Raw genomic sequence first — 20,905 nt, 5'->3', positions numbered from 1 at the left:
GATAGCGGTCGCAACTGCGAAGGTTTGCTCGCACTGCGTCCCAGATTTTAGATGATACAAAAACCGAAAGTGAGTTGTGATTGGTTAGCTCAACTTCCCAGCGTAGACACCTGATTGGATCAAAAGACAGTCAAAGGAGGTAATAAATTTATCGGGCAGAGCCGTAGATGCGTCCAGGGTATAGTGGAGACTTATCGGAACGTATACCCTGGAGATATCGAGGATGTATTGGCCTATGTTATTGCATTTGAAGTTTATTTCAGGGAAAGTCTCCGAGTGTTTAACGGTAGCAGTCGACTAAACTGCAAATCATTCTTCTTGTCAAAGAGTTGTTTTAGCCATATTCGTGTTTACTGTTGTTAAATATACTCAGCTAATCAGCTCATATTGCTCTGGTTTAATTAATGGGTGGTCACTGTCAGGGCAAAGTGTTTTTTGTGCTTTCATGTTGATATAATTAGATGACGGAGAGTTGCCAACTCTTACCCGTTTGTACTTATGGCTTGTTTAATGTCATCCTGGTCCCACTTCCGTGTCTGCGTCAGGTGTTCTGTGGCCAAACATGAGTGACTGAAAAACTGCTGAATACGCGTAAAAACAACACATATACCATAAGCGAATGAAAAGAGGTCCAGAAATACATGACAATTTATTGAGTTGTACAGTACAAATGACTAAACATTATCATACAATGTATACCTAGTATCGATGTGACAATAGTTTCCGATATGTACAGTTGATGCGCCAATGTATTATTGATTTTGATGCAACAATAACCAACCTTTTCAACGTAGCGTCCATGTATAACCAGTCTTCAAGTTATAACAACAGATATCAAGATATATACCCTACTACTGTCAAAACAGTATTTCCCAAGCCGTTCAGTTCAGTATTGACGTAACTATAGTTTCCAAGATGTACAATGTATCTTTGGCATAGCAGATAGTTAAAATCATAAACAATGTCGCATTGTTAAGACAATAGTTTCAATGATGTAAGTGTATCACTGGCACAACAATAGCATCCAACATACAATGTAGCAATTGCAGAACAATAGTTTCCAAGATGTACAATAGTTTCTAAGATATAAAATGTAGCACTGATATAACAATGGTTTTCCAGTTATACAATGTAGCCTTGGTATGTCAATACATTGCAACGTTTCCAAGATTGTACAGTGTAACACTGGTAGAACAATTGTTACCAACATGTACAATGTAGCACTGGTTTAATAATTGTTACCAAACTGTACATTGTAGCACTGGTTTAGCAATTGTTTTGATTGAAACATATTTTATTCATTAAGAAAAGGAATGGGCACAAGTTATCCAACTTAGAAGAGCAATTGTTAACAAGATGTACATTGTAGAAATGGTATAACAATAGTTTCCAGCATATAAAATGTAGCACTGGTATTAACATATACAATGTAACATTGACAGAACCATAGTTTCCAAGTTGTACAATGTAGTACTGGCATAGCAATAGTTTCTAAGATAACAACTGTAACACTGATATAACAATATAGTTTTCCAGCTATACAATGTAGCTTTGGTATGCCAATACTGTACAATACAGCATTGGTATCATAACAGGTTCCAAGATGTACAATGTAACACATATGTATCAACAGTTTCAAAATAACAATTCTTAGGAAACTGCATTTGGCCCAAACCTCCAAACGCCACCAAAACATTAGTTGACTTACAGAAACCTATGATACAAATCATCCATGACTAGCGTATCAAATACCTCACCCTGGAAGAACCATTTCTAGCTTATTTTCTTTTTGATATGCCCAGCCACTATATCAGAAATGCATGCATACTATCCCGCAGTGTGGAAGCTCTGGCCACACGAAATGAGGAGTTGTCCCAAAAGTAACTCCATTTCCAAACTGTACATTTTATGTGGAGTTGGTCACAAATGGCAAAGCCTGATAGACTTGCAAAGCCAGATATACTTGTCACGTGTTCTTCTTTCACTGTCCATCGAAGAAATGGCCACGCTTCCACCCTGTGCATCTTGTCCCTGATATAAGATGACCTGTGGGTGGCTCTTCACACAACCTATATTCATTACATTTCTAGCTGTGGTAATGTTTCAATAAAAAAATATACAATTCAGTTTCACATCAAACGCCATTTATGAAAAACAACAATAAGGGTTATTCGTTATTTGCTTCTAGTTACGGGCACAGGGGCGAAGGTTACTGTATTCACGACCCACCGTCGTTATTATTGGTTTCTCTATTGTTGTCCAAAGTATACCGGAATGTTATTCTAGAGCCTGCCATTTTCTCTTCACATATGCGGTCACACATTTCACTGTGGGCAACTGTAAACCAGTTCTTCCAGTCACCGACCTCACCTGAAATGAACAAAAAAAAGTATATGTGAAAGTGTTTTGGCGAATTGAGATTTTTAGACTGTATTTCGCTTTCGTGTCGGTAGGAAAAGCAAGCCACATTTGTGCTGACCTATTAAAAAAGTGAGAGCTGGGATGGTGTGAACGAAACAAGTGTGAGTGAGTTTAGTTTAACGCCGCATTCAGCAATAGTCCAGCTATTTGGCGGCGGTCTGTAAATAATCGAGTCTGGACCCGACAATCCGGTGATCAATATCATGAGCATCGCTCTGCGCAATTGGGAATCAATCAATGTGTCAACCAAGTCAGCGAGTCTGACCAGCCGATCCCGTAAGTCGCATAGTCCCGTAAGACAAGCATGGTCCTTTTATGGCAAGCATAGGTTGCTGAAGGCCTATTTCACTCCGGACCTTCAACCAATTTTGCACTGTAATATTTATCCTTTCTGAAAGAAAATTCAACACGGGGCATGTTTGACCGTCATTCTTTGACCACAAGTGATAGAAAATGGAAGATCCTTCCCTTTCAAATTCATAGGAAACTCACCTTTTCTGTAAAATATGTTGTCGCCCCATTCTGTATGAACTGCACCTTTTCTGTCCCTCATCTTTGAAAAAGTGCACTTGTCAGCAATCATCTGGTAGAACACGTCTTCACAGGATTTCCCTAGAAAGTTCCCGATCTTCTTCACCTCACGAAAGAGATTCTAAAAGAAAACATAGGAGATGTAGAATGGGCGGTTGGTCTTAAATACACTGGAACTTTGCATCGTTTCAGTTGCTAGTATGGTATGGCGGTGGTTACATTTAGATGCACTTTGAAAGTACAAGTGTGAAGCAGTTGCGTGCCATTACCCACAATATTCTGATTGAGGAAGTCAACACAACCGGATCGTAGTGTTGCCTGCATCCTCAGATGACATGCGAACTGGGAAACGATTTTCCAGACCGGGTAGTAGAGGTAATATATATCAGCCATGCTTGAATGCTGCATGTGATAATAGTCTGAACAATAACTACTAAACATTGTTATTACCGAGAACTACGCTACTATAATGCACAAGAAACAAGTACTTCTTTCAGATTATACTTTTCTCATGAGTTCATATCGTATTGTAGAAATTATGTGAGACATAATGCATGAGACTTCACGTGAGACATTATACATGAGACTTCACGTGAGACATTATACATGAGAAGATAGGAACTGCAGGAACGTACATTTTATATAATTAATGTTTGCGGTATGTTAAAGCAATTGCCCCTGGTTCGTGAAAACAATAATATAAATAATATCCCCGAATAGATTTGTTCAAGTGGAATTACTTTTAACGTGTTTTTGTCTTCGTAGCCTTTTTGATCAAGTAGGTACGAGTTCTATAAATTAGTACTTACTGTAACTGTACGCACATAGAGCTACAGATGTATCAATTTAAACTCTGTCCGTGGGGACGAAAACACATAGCAGTAGACTTTCGTCCAAGTATGAGTGTCGGAAGAGACATAGTTTTGGCTGGAACCTGGAAAATGAGACCGCTTCGAGTCTTTAAAGTTTAGTTGGGGGCGTGAACTGTAGCCTTAGCTCTTATCCCCTAAGAAGTGACTATTTTACATGCATGTAGCTATGTTACATAGATAAATAAACGTTGTACCAGACACACTGACAATCAGGACTTATCATGTTTCTTTTAGCCGTGTTCCCTCAAAGAGCAGATATGTTACATACGTGTTGGTAAATAAACATGAAATAAACTTTGTGCACTGTCTACACACAAGGACTGACAATCGGGGTTAAACATGAATTTTTAAATGTTTCTTTTAGCTGTTATCTGTCAATGAGCGGTTCTGCAGTTACGTTACACAGACAATAAAGCTTAAAAACAGATACACTGACTGACCAGTGTGCATTGCACGTCATAAAAATAAACTTTTGCTGGGAGGTAAAAGGGTTATTGTAGAAACCTGTCTCAAAAGGGCAGGTCGTTTAAGGTATGTGCTCAGGGTCTGTGTTACTCTCAATTTTGCTGTATTCACGGCGTATTCTTCAAATGCTGTGAATTTAGTCGTGATGTTTGTGTTATTTTGCAATCATGGGCGTGTTACCCATTACGGTTTATGCTGCACAAACACGAGCGGATATGAAATACGTCAATAGATAAAAATGGATAAAGAAATTCTTTGTTTTTAGAAAATGACAAAATTGAATGGTGAGGATCCTCCGTTTTGTCCCGTGTAATGAGAGAATCACGGACAAAGATGGGCCACCTCCCCGTGGTGGGTAACGCTAACCGCTGTTTTAAAAAAGCACGCACACACGTACGTATGGACAGTATGGCTGAAGACCTGTAAAATAATTGCACTGTACCTCTCCTTCAGACAATGGAGCATCTAGCTACTCACCTCTTTCATGTCCTCGTAACAGAGAAGAAGTATTGGATGTTCAGGGTGCTTGTCGATCTCCTTCTCCCAGTCCCTTGTGTAATCGAACACAGAACCGGAGTCAACTAAAACACAGAAGCATGCAGGAGTTTCCTCACTAATCAGAACGACACAAACCCAAGCCGGTTCTCAATATTATAATTTCAGTTACATACTATCGCTCCAAGTGAAATTACTTGCAATGCAGAACTGGCCAAATGGAGGTCTTTGAGTAAACTGAGGTGAAGGCGAATGCGTTCTTGTTCCTGTCAGTGATTGCCCTGGCTGACACATTTCAAATCTAACGTCGTTGGATGTGAAAAACAACTAAAATTGTACCAGTGCCCAACAGATTTAAACTTCTAAAACGTTATCGACGAATGCAACAATAGGGTTTTGACGATGTGGGATCTGACTGATAAGTTGTCACCGTGTGCCCAGCAGCAACTACCACCACATGTCCGCCCAATCAAAGACACGTAAACATTAATAACATGATTGACCCCTTCACTCGGTGAAAAATGGATGTGCACTGAACCAAGACAAACTCACCCATTCCATCTAGGTAGTTTGGAACGTAATTTGTAAATTGTCCATTGTATTCATACTCTACGAGCTTTGTGTGGTGATGATAAAACGATACAGCAACGTCCTTAGGATTACGAACGACCATGATTATCTTGATCTTCTTCTCAAAGAGTTCTGGATTCAGATGTCTTAACAGCACGTGGGTATTTAGAACACGTGGTGAAGGGAATTTGTCCATGAACTCTGGCGTCTTCCACTCCATCATTAAATCTTCTTTTTCTTGTACGGCCACGTCAAGCGTTCCTTCCTGAAGCATGCGAAGTATCTCCCACACCCAGTGACAACCTGAAACAGTATTATCTCCCCTTATAGCAAGGTCAGTGATATGTTGACACTTATAAACTGATTTTCGTTCTTCTTAAGAATGACGTTTTAGAAGTTGTGACGAGAACATGGAGAACAACTTACTTATTACGTGAGTGCAATGATTCGACATAGATTGTCAAGGAGGAATGTGACACGAAGTAACGTATACTGAGTGTAACAAAATAACAACATAATTAACATAAGTGACTAGGCAGTAAGCAATATTGATTCTCTTTCAGTTGAAGTGGTTAAGGATGACTGCAGGAAACCACAGTTATACAACTATACTAGCTGAGCTTCAGACATCTTAATTACATACATGTTTAACGCATCTGGATAGGCTTTTGAAAGAATCGTTCCCTCAAAGAGGTAATCTGTACAACAGTTATTGTTGAGCCCAAACATTGTTATAGTATCGGCTTGGCTACAGCGTGGCACATAAAGCACGTGCGTACACTTTATAATTGAAAACAAAAATTTCGTGATTGATGGTGTGAAAAAAGATACATTCAATTTGTTTTTATATTCTCTGGCTTAGTACTGTGGCATTTGAACGCAACGATTCATAGATAAAACATGTCTTTGTCTACACTGTGCGATAAATTATGTCTGAAAACAGTGAGACACTTCAGTCCAAAATCGATTAGTCCCATCGGTGGTCTATTCTTTGAAATTGTATTTTTGTTATGTTCACAAACGAGTAAGAAATCTGCAAAACGTTCACCTAGAATTGGTTGTTACTTTAAACAACCCAAATTGACTGAAAGACTTGTTCTATACAGAGTCTGGATTTGAGCACCATTCTTGTGGTCTCAAAATATTGCGGATGTCTTATGAAACCAAGAATACAACAGTCTTATCCACTCACTCACCTGACTTGGGATAGGAACACACCATAACATCGTCATCCCGGAAGGGAAAGTGGCTGAGACTTTTGATGACATCCGCCGACAAGTCGGGGGCAAATAGAAAACCATCCACATCCAGCAACATCAATGAATCCCCTGCTTCATCAGTCACTTTCGTCAAAGACATCCTGAACAGAGATAAAATGACATGTGACCAACTGTTACCACGGATTGATATTTTGAGTGAGTCCCGAAAAATTATTTTACCCGATTTTTAATATAATATTTTGTCATTTTAATTTTGGCTGAATTTAAATACAATGACCAGGTACTGAAGCGTTGATATAAATCTGTCTAGGGTGCATGCAAGTAGCAAAAGTACTATAAGTTTCCATGGTCCCAAGTATGGAGACAGCCTGCAGTTACTGCTGTACCAAAGCATATTTTCGTACTATATTATTCCAAACAGAAATCTAATCTTACATCAGAGCCAAATTTGTAGTAACATAGTAATGTGGTTTTGTGGTTGTAAGTGAAATTGTTCTCGTCACGATATGACTAACATATTGCCGATGTGACGCACATGAGAGGTCATATGGTGATATTGATGCAAATTAGAGGTCATATGGAAATTCGGAACTTCCACGCATGTTTGTCATTCACCCTCAATAGGTTTGCACCAACGACGAACTGCTCTCTGATTGGTCAAAAATAAAATACCAGTATTATTTTTATTTCGTGGCGCGATATATCTTATTGGAGCAAGCCCACAGAGGGTGAAGGACAAACATGATGGACTCAATCACTGGATACCGCTAATTTCCCAATAAAGCCGTGTATTACAGGTAAAAGAATAACCTATTTCTTTTGAGACATTGTAGAACGAAATAGGCATAGCTACCGACTTCGAAAAGGCCATGTTTTTTCGCCGATCGGGTGCTTTTAAGCGAAATACATAGAATTTCTTCTCAGATAGGCGATGATTTCCGTAGGCAGGTTTTTGGAGTACCAACGAAAAAGTTGTCTTTCCCAAGTTACAAGCAACGTTACACGTTGAATAGTGCAGCGATTTTGATATTTTGGATTTATTCGAAAGGGAATTTGTCTGGCTCTTTTTCAGTAAGAATCGCGGCTGTATATGCCACAATTTCCCAACTAGAATTCGCCCATAATCGAGAGTGGAGTGTTTGACAACTTTGTGCGCGTTATATCCCTTTCCTTCTTAATATGTATATGGATATCAGTGTAGGTTTGTTGCACCCAGGACGTTTTATTTTCAGCAGTACAAGCTCCTGGGGGTCTGCTGACAATGACCCCAGTTGCATATCAGGCGCCTAAGTGTTGTAGTCCCACTCATTATTAACAAGAAAACTGTTTCCAGTGTGGCAGCGTTTGCCCCGATCTGATAATTTCTTATCAAATCCTCATACTTACTTGCACACTCAAATTATTCACAGGTAAGACGGATTATTCTTATTTTTTTAAAAGATTCACATCTCTCAGCAAATTCGACACTTTAGTTAATTTTTGTCGTTAGTTCATGAAGACGTACGTTTTAGGTTTCATATCATCAAATTAGAACCCTGGACGATTTCAGCAAACCAGCTACATTCAGCAGGGCATATGGTCATTGGATGATTGGATAGGCAGTCCAGTGACATGCAGGTGGAGTGAAACGCTCCACCATACAGCGGGAAGACAGGTTTCTCCTGACAGTAACAAGATGACCAAACGCATGATGAATCAATGGCCTACTACTCAAATAAAGATCCAGCTAGGCTCCAGTGAGGTAGCAAAAATAACACACGTCCCCATGGTTCTTAGTATGATGACCTCACTTCAGTAGTTGGTGATCTATGGCCCATGTTTTATATTGTATTATCTCCCTTAATTACAGTGTTTTAGTTTTGCATGCTAGTTTCATGTTCATATCTTGATATTTTACAGTCTATCGTCGACAATATAACTCATCACAATGTTTTCGTGTTTGTATTGCATAAATTGTTTTTGTCATGATATGGCCGTTATATTACCGATGTGACGTCAAATCCTAACTCATTCACTCAGCATTTTGCAAAGATGTGTTCTGTATTTGTGTACAGTTTGTCTGTTATTAAATCGCCAAATCCCTGTTGCTGTTGACCTATACATTTATAAAAAGCTTTAACAATTTCTGATTTTTAAGGAGCAATATCTACAAATACTTACACCAACAAGTAAGTCATACGACTTAAACGAAACGAGTGTAAATTTTGTATTTTGCACGAGCGCAATAATTACTTTACTATCCATACACAATTGTGACGATTCTGTTTATTGACGTCACCTTCAATTTTTTACTGTCGCCACAGACGACGAATTATAGGAACAGTGGTTGCTAGGCAGGATGATATACGTGTACATGTGCTCATATATCTATGAGCAGTATATACATGTGCTCATATATATATGCTCATATATATATGAACGAATTATGGGAACAGTGGTTGCTAGGCAGGATGATATACGTGTACATACACACACACACACACACATACATACATACATACATACATACGTATATATATTCATGCCTATTGTTTCGAACAGACAACAGATGAAAGATGCGCCATGCAAACGTTCTGCTTCTGTTGACTTGCTACGTGTATCGTAAACTGTTGAATGTCCACACTGAGCGAACTCTGATTGTTCTCGGTGAAAACCATCGGAAAGGATTTACCCTCATGAATGATTTACACATTTGGCAGCAGGATCAAATCCGTCTCGTTCGTTCTGTGCATAGAGAACGATGTCATTACTGCTTCTCTACTATGAATAATGTCATACCAAAATAATAAAACGACAGAACTGACAGAGATAATATGACTCCCTCTTTTAACTTTATATGCTGCTCAAATTTTGCTTAGGATAATATAAGTTGATGATAAAATGTTCGAGAATACTATGACGTCTTTCACGGGCATTTTAGAAGTTGTTTTAAGCATATTTTTCCAATGGAATGAAAAGGGATTGGCAAACAAGCTCATTGGGCTTATATGAATGCTTCCCTCCTTTAGAGGTTGTATAGATGAAGGGAAAACAAGTTCTATAGATAGTCAACTTCATCATCGCAACGAGAGTGACGTTTCGTTTGTATGTATTAACACCATTATCAAGCAAGTGATAGCTTGATATCGGTATTAGTACCTACACCTACATGCCAAACTCTTGCTTGATAACCGTGCTAGTACCTACACCTACATGCCAAACTCTTGCTTGATAACCGTGCTAGTACCTACATCGAAATGTCAAACTCTTGCTTGATAACGGCGTTAATACCTACACCGAAATGTCAACCTCTTGCTTGATAACCGTGCTAGTACCTACATCGAAATCTTACATTCTTGCTTGATAACGGTGTCAGTACATGTACCTACTACGAAACGTTGCACCCATTGCGATAAAAAAACTTAACTATCCATAGAACCTGGTTTTCCTGCACAATGAAAGAGCAACACCTTTGGGACGTCAATGTCATCATATACGGCGAGAACTAGTTAGCAGGGGTTGTTTGGATGTGTCAGAGTAGCTGTATATCGTCACTGGACAACACAGTTTTCCCGCTTTGTCACCGGATAACAACTTATAGACCTCAAAATAAGATTCCTAAGGCCAATGATTAGTCAAGGTGTTTCAGTATTTATTGTGAGGCAAAGTGTGTTGTACATGATACATAAATACAAAAGATTTCAGAGAATTAAATGGTAGAGCTTATATGCGTAACAATTATAATAATTTCTCATTTAAGCTACCATCAAACAAAATCATGAATCATTGCTGCTAATCAGATTTATCACATAATTCGATTAGACTCCAGCAGTCGTCATATAAATTATTAAAAAAATGATATTTGCCACTGAACCATTTATGCATATTAAATCACTATCAGCATATTAATTTTGCAGAGTGCATCTTATGAGTCCATTCATGAGTGACAACACATCTAATTCACTTACATGTTCAGTAAAGATTGAGATATCATGCATGACAATGTTTACTACTTTCTTTTCATAAATAATTACACTATTGTTTCACATGACTTCACAACATAGGTTTTGGTCTTATTTATATTTGGACGACGGCTTTCCCGAATTAGTCACTTGGACAATTTCTACTGACAGCTGACTGTATATGTGAAACCCAGCCTCACCAACATGTCATTTGACGACCGGAAGCGATAGTAACATCAACGTACCCGTTGCTTTGATGCCTACCAAGTGGAGGGACCCTCCCTCTGTCCAGAATGTGCACTGTCACCGTGCCTTGACCTTTCGTCAACTATACATGGACTTTGGAACAATAATCCCTTGGCAACCATTCAGACGCTGGGAGCCATACCGTGAACACGTGGATCACACATAAGAAGTGTCGTCTTGGACATTGAATTAGATAGAGCGCGCTGCAGATGACTCCTTCACTTAGCCGTATCTTTTTGCCAACTCTGTAGGAACTTCAGAACAATAATCCCTTGGCAACCATTCTGACACTGGAAGCCAGACCGTGAATGTGCATCATATTCGAGACTTGTCCTCTTGAACGAAGGATTCGTTTTCTCTTTTCACTGCATATGACTCCTTCACCATGCCTTATGTTTTGCCACCGCTACAGGAACATCAGAACAAGTCCCTTGGCAAACATTCAGACACTGGGGACACAAGATGATAGTGCCAAACTGTAATCCCATCAAATAGAGCGAGTGAGTTTAGTTTTACGCCGCTTTTAGCTGTATTCCAGCAACAGCACAGCGGAGAGACGCCAGAAAATAGACTAAACACACTGAATCCACGTAGGAAATCAACCCGGGTCTTCAGGCTTCAACCTTCAGACTACGCGATCGCCCCTATATCACTTGCATCACATACGAGTGTGGTCCTCTTGGACAATGAATTCGTTTCCGGCATTATCTGGATTTCAGTTTTGGTCAGATACTCTCATATCAGATAATTTGACATGACAGAAACCTGAAGTTGTGGGTTCGAATCTTTGTTCGCCACGATTATGATTCGAGGTTTCATACCCGTGTTCGTCAGTTGTTCTTCACAATTTCCTCTCCCACGAAACTGACACGGTCTTTTCCGTTGCTGCGCTTTGGCACCATTCTGTGATTGGATTAATTTGCGTTTCTATTTTCACTGAGTATATATTTTACGGGCAACCTGTGTGTTTAGTATTAGTGAGCATGTATTTCCAACCAATCCAATAGAGGTAATTTTGGGCAATCCCAAAGTGTAAGGACAAAGTGATATTTTCATGATACACAAGGCAAAGTTGGTGATTAGACCTAACACGTGACATGATTGACATGAGTGACACGTGACGAGGATAATGGAAGAATGACCCTGTAACCCAATACAGGTATAAATGTTTATATGAGCCTTCGGTCTGTGAAACAGTGAACTTTTATGCAATCAATGTTCCAACAATATAACGTGGGAAATGTGCCGATGTGAGGAATCGAACCCGGACTTTCGGTGCTACGAGCGAACGCTTCAACCACAAGGCTAATTCAGCACTAAAGTTCCACGACACACGGACAGACTGTGAGTTCACACCTTGCAGGATGTTATTTAGGTGAATTAGTGACAGAAGACATTTAATCTGACTCGAAACCTCAATCTTTTGAAATGGAAATATATTTACCAGATCAAAACGAATATTCAGTACAGGCGAATGTGATTAAGCGGGTGAACACAAGTTACAAAGTATATCTTGTACAAAAAAATGCTTTAAAATATTTCACATATTTTGTACAAAACGCTTTTTAATTGCCACTTTTTTGGCAGTTATTTTCAGGAAATACTACAGATTTGTTCAGGCAACGGTAACATGGAATCGAACTCACGTTCATTAAATTTGTACAATCTAGGGACGCAGTCCTCTGGGCGACTGGGCTCCTGATGTGCCACTATCGAGTGAAAGAGATACACAGTCACAGGGCTAGGCTCTTACAAGATTGGTCCAGCTGAATTTTCATCACGAAGTAAAGGTCATGGGATATCCACAAACGCTGAACTCGTATGAGTTAGTGACATTTATCTACGTGATATGAGAGGCCGATTAAGTACATCAAACTGTGATGCGCATGTAACGACACGATCGTCGGGCAGTCAGGGCCGTTGCGACTGTCGTGCCTCCTATCCTGGGCCTAGACGACTGTCGTAAGTCTATGTTATGTGGCCTGGATTTTCGAAGCTCTCTTAGCATTTAGCTAGTCCTAAGTTAATGTTAATGCAAGACACGTACCTCAATCCTTGCTCTAAGAGAGCTGCGAAAAGCATACCATACCAATCAGTAATACCCTCATTGTTACTATATACAGTAATTAAATCCGCACGCGCACGCACACACGCGCACACACACACACACACGAGTGTCTTTTGACAGTCGATATATCGATAGCAGTTTTCCAGCCATAGTTATGGCATTTGTCTGAAAATAATCAAATCTTGATCAGAAAAAAAATGTAAAGGTGTAACTGCTTGTACTAACCCAGACTTAAGCTCGTTATAGCGCTAGCTCACTGAGATTCTCAATGCCGCATCACTAACCCATACATTATACTGACTCCTTGCTGTACCCATTAATGTCGAGCGTCAGGCTGGGACCAACAACTACCATATTTTAACGTCTTTTGGTATGAGGCGCCCTGTGATCGAACCCGCGACGTTCCGCTCTTCGGGCAGACGTTCTAACAACTACACCACGGTAGCGTAGTAGTAGTAGTAATTATAATTAATAGACTAGTTGTACAGTAACAGCTTCGAGGGTATGAATCTATGCTCTGAAGTGGATATGATTCTATGCTTTGACGTGGGTATGAATCTATGCTTTGACGTGGGTATGAATCTATGCTATGGCATGACGCGGACAGACATTTCGTGAAAACTTGGGTGTTGTTTACCAGTCCTGGAAAATTCAAATTCAGCTTAGTTGATATCTGAAACCAGCGAAAACTGGTTTACGACTACTGACAAAATAACGATCTTAGGACAGTGATGTGAATCGTCCCGATGTTGCAAGTGTTCTCGTTGCCTAATTCTCATGCATGGAATCGGATTTTTCCCTGTCTTCTCTTATTGATTGGATCTTGTGATAGAATGAATAATTTTGGAGAAGGATTAGGTGCTCGGAGTCTGAGAGAATGTGAATTGATCATGATCCTTTCAAGAATTGTCATTGATCTATTGATTGCAGCATGTCAACTTGCAGACACCGAAGAGAGACTGAAACTGGTGTTTGCTCGCGTTCATGTAATTTGCTTCTGGCTACAACGCTTTCGTTTCCGTTAAAAATCGTTACACTTTAATTTAGTCATGACGGCTACAACTTTTCCCTTGCATTTCTCCCTACAAAGCATCGCACAAAACGTATAAACCTCTTTAGTTTATTCACAGACGATTTGATTGCACAGAGTAAGACGCGGCTTTAATGTGCGTACAAATATCTAAGGAATGTCATTGTATACAATTAGAATACATTTGAATATTGATCACAGTGTGTCATATTATATTTCATAGACATCAATAAACACATCCTCTCTCATAGCCGCTTGTCACTGTGATATCTTAAAAATTGAATTCGTGTTCAATAAACGTCGCGATACCATCAATAGCGAGTTGATATCTTATTCTCCCAAGATAACAATGAGTGAGTATAGTTTTACGCCGCTTCTAGCAACGGTCCAGGAAGATCAAGGAGGGGTCACCAGGAATGGCCATCACATGCACACGTGGTGCCCATGTTGGGGAATCAAACCCAGGTGCTCGGCATGACGAGCAAACGCCTTACCTGCTAGTTTACCTACCGTCCTCAATATTACAGATTCTGATAATAGGACAAATGTAATGTATACAACCCATTTCAAATTGAATGAGTTATATCAAAAATATATATATACTTAAATCAAATAAATCTAGACATCAGTGAGCAAACCCATTTTACCTCGTTGAAAGATTGCTAACATTCATTTTTGTGTGTTCGGTTGATTGAAACCCTAATATCGTGAATTAAAAAACGTAAGTTTGAAGGGCATTCTGATGACTTATTATCACTTTTTGTTGAACTGGAGATGACACTCAAAATGCACCACTTAGTGTACATCCCACTTCGATATACTTAGTAAGTGAGTACGATTGTACCTTCAACAATATCCACCGGCGGTGGATACCAGGAATGTTTTTTGCATCCACGTCAGAATCGAAATTTCGCGTCTGGACCACATAATCGCGTGAGCAAAAGCATGCGCATAGATCTACTAAACTGGGATACGTTGACATGAGTCAATCCAGTCAGCAACCCCGACCACCCGATCCCGTTAGTGGTCCCTTATGACAAACATGGGTTGCTGAAAATTAGTTCTAACCGTATTTTCATGGGTCGGGATCCATAGAGAAAAATACTCCCTTTTAAAAACAACATGGTCCGGTCCGGTAGAGCTTCCATGATAAAATTGCAATGTTTGTCAACATTTGAGGCATCAGCGATGAAAATGATGTCCATGCATTTCCCTGTCGCCGTGCAAGTGAAGGTTTGACTTTGAGTTTACCTGCTTAACTGTAGTGCCACAGATGGTGTAGAATATGCTAGCCCGTTTGTAAACGTCTGGTATCGTCACTATTCCATGATGCAAAGAAATTGGAAAAGAATTTTGTGGAAATCGTGCAATGGACTTTTTCTTTTTCATTTCACTGTTAATAGTTATAGATCGACCAGCTGCGGGGTTCAACAAACACAGCTTGATATCGGCCACATACGTGTTGGATATGGCACCATTTGACTCCATTTCATACAAGATATGCTTTATAAGCATCTCTAAATTGCAACTGGGGAAAAATACATTTGTCAACGACAGCAAGGCCGACCACCCGATCCCGTTAGCCGCCTCTTACAACCAGCATCGGTTAACAAAGATTAATTCTAACGGGATCTTCACGGGTGACTTTTAGTTAGGAAAACGGGGCCGGTTAGGTAACCTAGTGGTTAGAACGGTCGCTCGTTACTCCTAAATGCCGGGGTAGATTCCTCACGTGGGCACTATGAGTGAGTTTGGTTTTACACCGCCTTTAGCAATATTTATTTTTATTATAGGATATTTATATAGCGCACACATCTTCGCAACTAGTGCTTGCTCAAGGCACTGGTATTTTTCCCCTCGATCACTGGATGTTAATCTCAACTCCCTTGTGAGTAAACACCTCTTACTGTCTCAGGGCGCACCGAGCTTAGTGTGGCTTTCTTATCCTAACGAGGTGCCCACTCACAGCTGGGTGGACTGGAAAACATTGTAACAGTACTTTGTCCAAGCTCACTGCACGTTGCTGCACCCGCAACTATGTGTTTGCCACCATTTGCTTTTGTACCGACGGATTGGTGAGTTCCTTTCAGTGTCAAGGGTTGTGTACTGTACTTCAGGGATTGTGAAAACACTGAATGTCTGCACACAATGTTGACTCCAAGGATTTTACACCCGGACACAGGTGGGCTCGATGCCAGCATATCAACCTCGCTGGATAACAGCATGCCCACCACGCCCGCGCAATATCACGTCGGCGACACCAGAAATGAGCTTCACATAAGGGTACCCATGTGGAGAATCGAACCCAGGTGTTTGGTGTGGCGATCGAACGCTTAACCAATACTGTATATCGTTGAAGGGCAGTTGTTGTTTACACCACCCTTAATTAAGTACAGAACGTCAGATTGTGAGCATAATTTCCTCCAGCAACGTCAGGCCGTGCGACACCCTGTTTTCGTTACACATTAAATCAATGTTCGGGTTCGAACCCGGGCTGAAAGCGAATGCGTTAACCGCTAAGTAACTCCATCGACTCCTGATAGGTCCATACTCTTCTACACATATCGTATGCGTATACCGACAAAAGGCCCGCATAATTCTTTCCATCTGTACAGTTTTATCTATTTCAGAAGACAGACGACGATTGCACTAAACGAGGGCAGTCGAATATAAAATTTCTTTTATAACTGCTAAATTGACAGTTTCAAATCAGATACAGGTTGTAAAGCACTTGGGCAGATTTTGGTGTACACTATAGGTAAAAATCTGATAATTATGCACATCAAGATCACCGACGGACAATTTGTAATGTAAATATATATATATACCAGTATGTGTGTGTGTGTGCGCGCGTGTGCGCGCGCGCGCGCGTGTGTGTGTGTGTTGCTCTCAAACCATGGTCTGAAACAGTAATCTACGGTCCGACAGTTGTTACCCATTTTCCATGGAAAGGTAACATAATATCTTTTCGAATCATGGTAATAGGTACAGGACTAAATGGCAATGAGATTGTTATGGTGTATTATTGTCAACAATTAATTGCTTTCCCACGCCTGTTAACAGAATTTCCTCAGTTGAAACTACGTACGGAAATACGGTCCTGACTCATCCAGCAATAAGAGTGAGTTTTACGTCGAGTTTAGTAATATCGCAACAATACCACGGCGGGAACACCAGAAATGAGCTTAACACATTGAACCCATGCGGAGAATCGAACGAGCGAACGATTTCATAAGCACTGAAACAACCACCTCCTTAGTACAGGGGTCACGCCAAAGGCCCTGGTTCGATTCCCCATTACCATTATAAATGTACGGCGGTGTACAAAACATGCCCGACGTCATACCAACGTCAAGAAGACGTTAATTCAAATAGAGTTTTTTGGTGACCAAGGTTCCTGGCATTTTCCGAATTTTTTACCCTCTGGATACAACGAAAGCTGTCGTAACGTATATCGACAAATCATTTGACTCTTTTCCCAGTTCGGGGAGATATCGGCTGAAAATACCAAGCAGACGACAGAAAGTGACACATGACCATCTCTTGATGAAACAGGTAATTCGGTTAAACTTTCACCTCGGAACGTCGTCATTATAAGGGGCTCGCATAATATATTTTCAACAACTAGTTCATCATTAAGCATGAGACGCCCCGTTTGAGTGAGAATGCGTAATAACATAGAGACACGTGTTATTGGAGCGATACTTGAGTATAATTGGATGTTTAGCTCCGTACTATTTCAAAGCGTATGCCAGTTCTAAGACTGAGACCTGTATATATTCGAGTCTAGACCAGACAAATCAACCACTGACATCATGCGCATCTGTTCAGGTAAATGTTCAGCGATGACACAATCCATCAAGTAAACGAACTCGTCGCCTTTACCACGTGATTAGGGTGCTGGGTACACTTGTTTTTGTTTTTTGTTTGTTTATTTGTTTAACGCTGTTGCGGCTACATGACGTTAGTCTGTAAATAATCGGATCCGAACCAGGCAATCAAGTGACCAACACCCTGAGCATCCATCTGTAGAATTAAAATACAATGACATGAGTCAACCAAGTCCGCTAGCCTGACCTCCCAATCCTGTTAGTTGCCTCTTACGACAAGTATGGGCTCTTGGAGACCAATTTTAACCCGGATCTTCACGGGACCTACTTTAATACCCGAATGTACACATAAAACTAGAGGTGCAACTGTGAAAACATAAACCTGTCACTTTCATGTGCGCTCATTACGGCTAATTTATATTCTATAATAGGCCTCTTGGCCTTTTACTGAATAAAGTATCTGTCTATCTGCCATTTGTATCCGACAGCTGTGATAATACCAATAAACGACAGACGAAATAAATGCTTACACTAAATTATAACCCATTAGAATGAATTTATTTTACAAACCAACAAGGATGGTTAATGACGGATACATTGGGGGAATGAATCTGAGATTCAAACGTGCTCAGTGACACACAAGGAACCAAGCATATTTTACTGATCTATTTTCACACATTTTCTCTTATTTTCACTAGAAAAAATGCATTTAATGGACATTCTCAGTAGTACCTGGAATGTCCACCTGAATATAAATTTATTAATCAACAGATCAAAATTGGGTCTGTTCACATATGATTCAAGCAGTTGCAGCCACATGTCTGTTGTGGTTACCTGCAATACTGTTGTAGATTTCGTCTGTAAATTGGCACAAGGGTTAAAGAACTGTCACTAAGATCTACTGTCACGGGATTCGAACCCATGCGGATCCGAAATCGAGTTGCCCCACGAATTGATAACATATTTGGGATCCACCGTTTACTCACAAAGTCAGAATGTCAGAGGGTCTGTTAGTAGGAAAACTCGTTAGTAAGAAAGCCCATTAGTCAGAAAGTCCGTTAGTCAGGTTAGGTAATCAGAAAGATCATTTGCCAGAAGGCCCGATTAGCCGTATTGACATAATAACGTATTTATCATTGAAATCTACAACTAACAGCAATCGACACTCTTTACTTTACAACAATTTACTTCGAAAAAGCGCATTGAATGACATTATGTGAATTTCATGAACATAAACTTCAGCAGTTTGTATATCAACTGATATTATTGTCCTCTGATTTCGAATCTCGTCAGGTATCTTTGTATAAATAAAACATTGGTCATTGTTTAAAAACGTTTGTTTAAAATGTCTAATCAAAACGGAATGTCACAAACTTCAGTTGAGCAAACCTTAAACTTGTAAGATATGCAGTCTGGTACACAAAATGAGCACTTCAACTTCAACGTCAACTTGTATATGGAGTGACAGACCTCTGGCCGCCTTTAGTTGTCGAATCCGGAACTCAAAATTACGCCAGTTTGAAAGGGGTGTAGCCAAAGCCATTTGTGTCTTATATGCTTACATATTCCATTTCTTTGTCCATTATATTCCTCATACAAATTCGTTCACTTCCATTCTGTTTTTCTCAATCCCTCCATTCGTCTCGCTCACATGCTCAATTTTTTCGAACTTTCGGCCTTCTGACTACTGGGCCATGTGACTAAAAGGATCGCTCCCCTCCTCACCGACACTGACCCTCGTGACCGACCGATATGCGATGTGTGCTCACACACGTGCGTTACATTTGTTTTTAACTTGCACGTCCTAAATATTTGCCCGATCGCTAAATACATAAATATGAAGTAGGTTTATTAAGGCCTCATAACATGTGCACGTACACACGCACGCACCTCGTACTCTGAATAGTTTAATAAAACTCAGTTACTGGTGCACATGCAAATGGCACGACATGTTAAAAAGAGCAACATGCGGGATGAAACACACCGAGCGTTATCACATGACACGATAAGCAAACAATCTTTTGCAACGATGACACACTTTAACGTAAACAATACACCGCGATATCCTGGGAATGTGGGCGAGCACGAAGACACCAAACCGGAGGCCAGATAGATGGCCCTTTCCGTTAAGAAAATCAATAATAAACATCTGAGAGCGAGTCGCGACGATTTAAGGTAACAATCTTAAGAAATGTCTGAAACGGGGAGACATGCGAATGCACGTGTCCGTTTTTCAGATGAATCAGGAAAAGTGCGTGCAGTACGTGCACTTACCTTGCGGTTGATTGGCAGCTGGCGACAGAGCTCGGGCGCCTCGTGACTCGCCACAGATGGTAGAGAGAATGAAGATCACACAAGCTCTCGCGCGGGTTTGGGAAGCTGACCAGCGCAAATTACCATAGAATGCATTGCATATTTATAGGTCGCGGGAACGGCATGATCTCTAATCGCCTCCATTTCTATTCGCCTATAGTCTTAAAACAACACTCCATGGTCGGTTGACCACAGATTACGTAATGATAAGCGAGCGTCATCCCTATGATCTGAAAGTGGACTCTTCTATTTTGAAAGAAGGAAAAGTAGGTGTACAGAGGTATAAAATGACTTTATTCATTAACAACAATGTATTTAATGCATTCTTTCTATTATACGGAAACGTGTATTAATAGCAATATCAATATATGTCAATAATATCAGATTACACACACGCACACACGCGTGTATATATATATATCGTTATACATGTTTAATCACATTTCATCAACATATCATAAATATATACACTGTTATGTTTGTATCACAGTTACTTACTTCAAAGTTTATGTCCATTCTTAATTCAACCTAATGAGGTTGCCAGCTGCGTCGAGGAACTGAAGGGGTGAATTTTCCAGTGGCAAGTTGTTCACGTAGTTTGTCTGGACGGCTGTCAAGGTTTTGCTAGATCCTGGATCTGCGACTGCCAATGCTTGACAAGATTTTATAGGATTAAGTTTGTTTACAAGAAACTAAACCTATCAGTAGCAGTTTTGTGAGTAAACCATGACAATTTAATCCGTTTCATTTTATTTGATCCCAGGTGTGACTTCATATTGACAATACTTATCTTCCTACTCCACTAAACATTCTTATAACAACAGTCAGTCAAGATCACTATCGCCTTGGTAAAGTTTTTTTCATTTTAAGAGTGGGGGTGCATTTTTGTATCCTAATTAGTCA

General features: G+C 40.1%; 1 protein-coding gene across 1 annotated transcript; it reads right to left on the bottom strand.

The window, feature by feature from the left end:
- Positions 1-614: 614 nt before the first annotated feature.
- Positions 615-20,185, bottom strand: LOC137282464 (sulfotransferase 1A1-like). The gene is made up of 6 exons (XM_067814223.1): positions 19,964-20,185; positions 6,551-6,714; positions 5,337-5,657; positions 4,767-4,870; positions 2,914-3,073; positions 615-2,370 (listed from the first exon to the last, which is right to left on the bottom strand). Exons 2-6 carry the CDS (start codon positions 6,711-6,713, stop codon positions 2,219-2,221), a joined length of 900 nt encoding a protein of 299 aa, XP_067670324.1. The 5' UTR covers position 6,714; positions 19,964-20,185; the 3' UTR covers positions 615-2,218.
- Positions 20,186-20,905: the final 720 nt, after the last annotated feature.

This window comes from Haliotis asinina, chromosome 1, assembly GCF_037392515.1.
Source record: "Haliotis asinina isolate JCU_RB_2024 chromosome 1, JCU_Hal_asi_v2, whole genome shotgun sequence".
Classification (NCBI taxonomy): Eukaryota; Metazoa; Mollusca; class Gastropoda; order Lepetellida; family Haliotidae; genus Haliotis; species Haliotis asinina.
The sequence above is the reverse complement of the archived record's forward strand: the minus strand, read 5'-3'. Positions and strand labels throughout refer to the sequence as shown.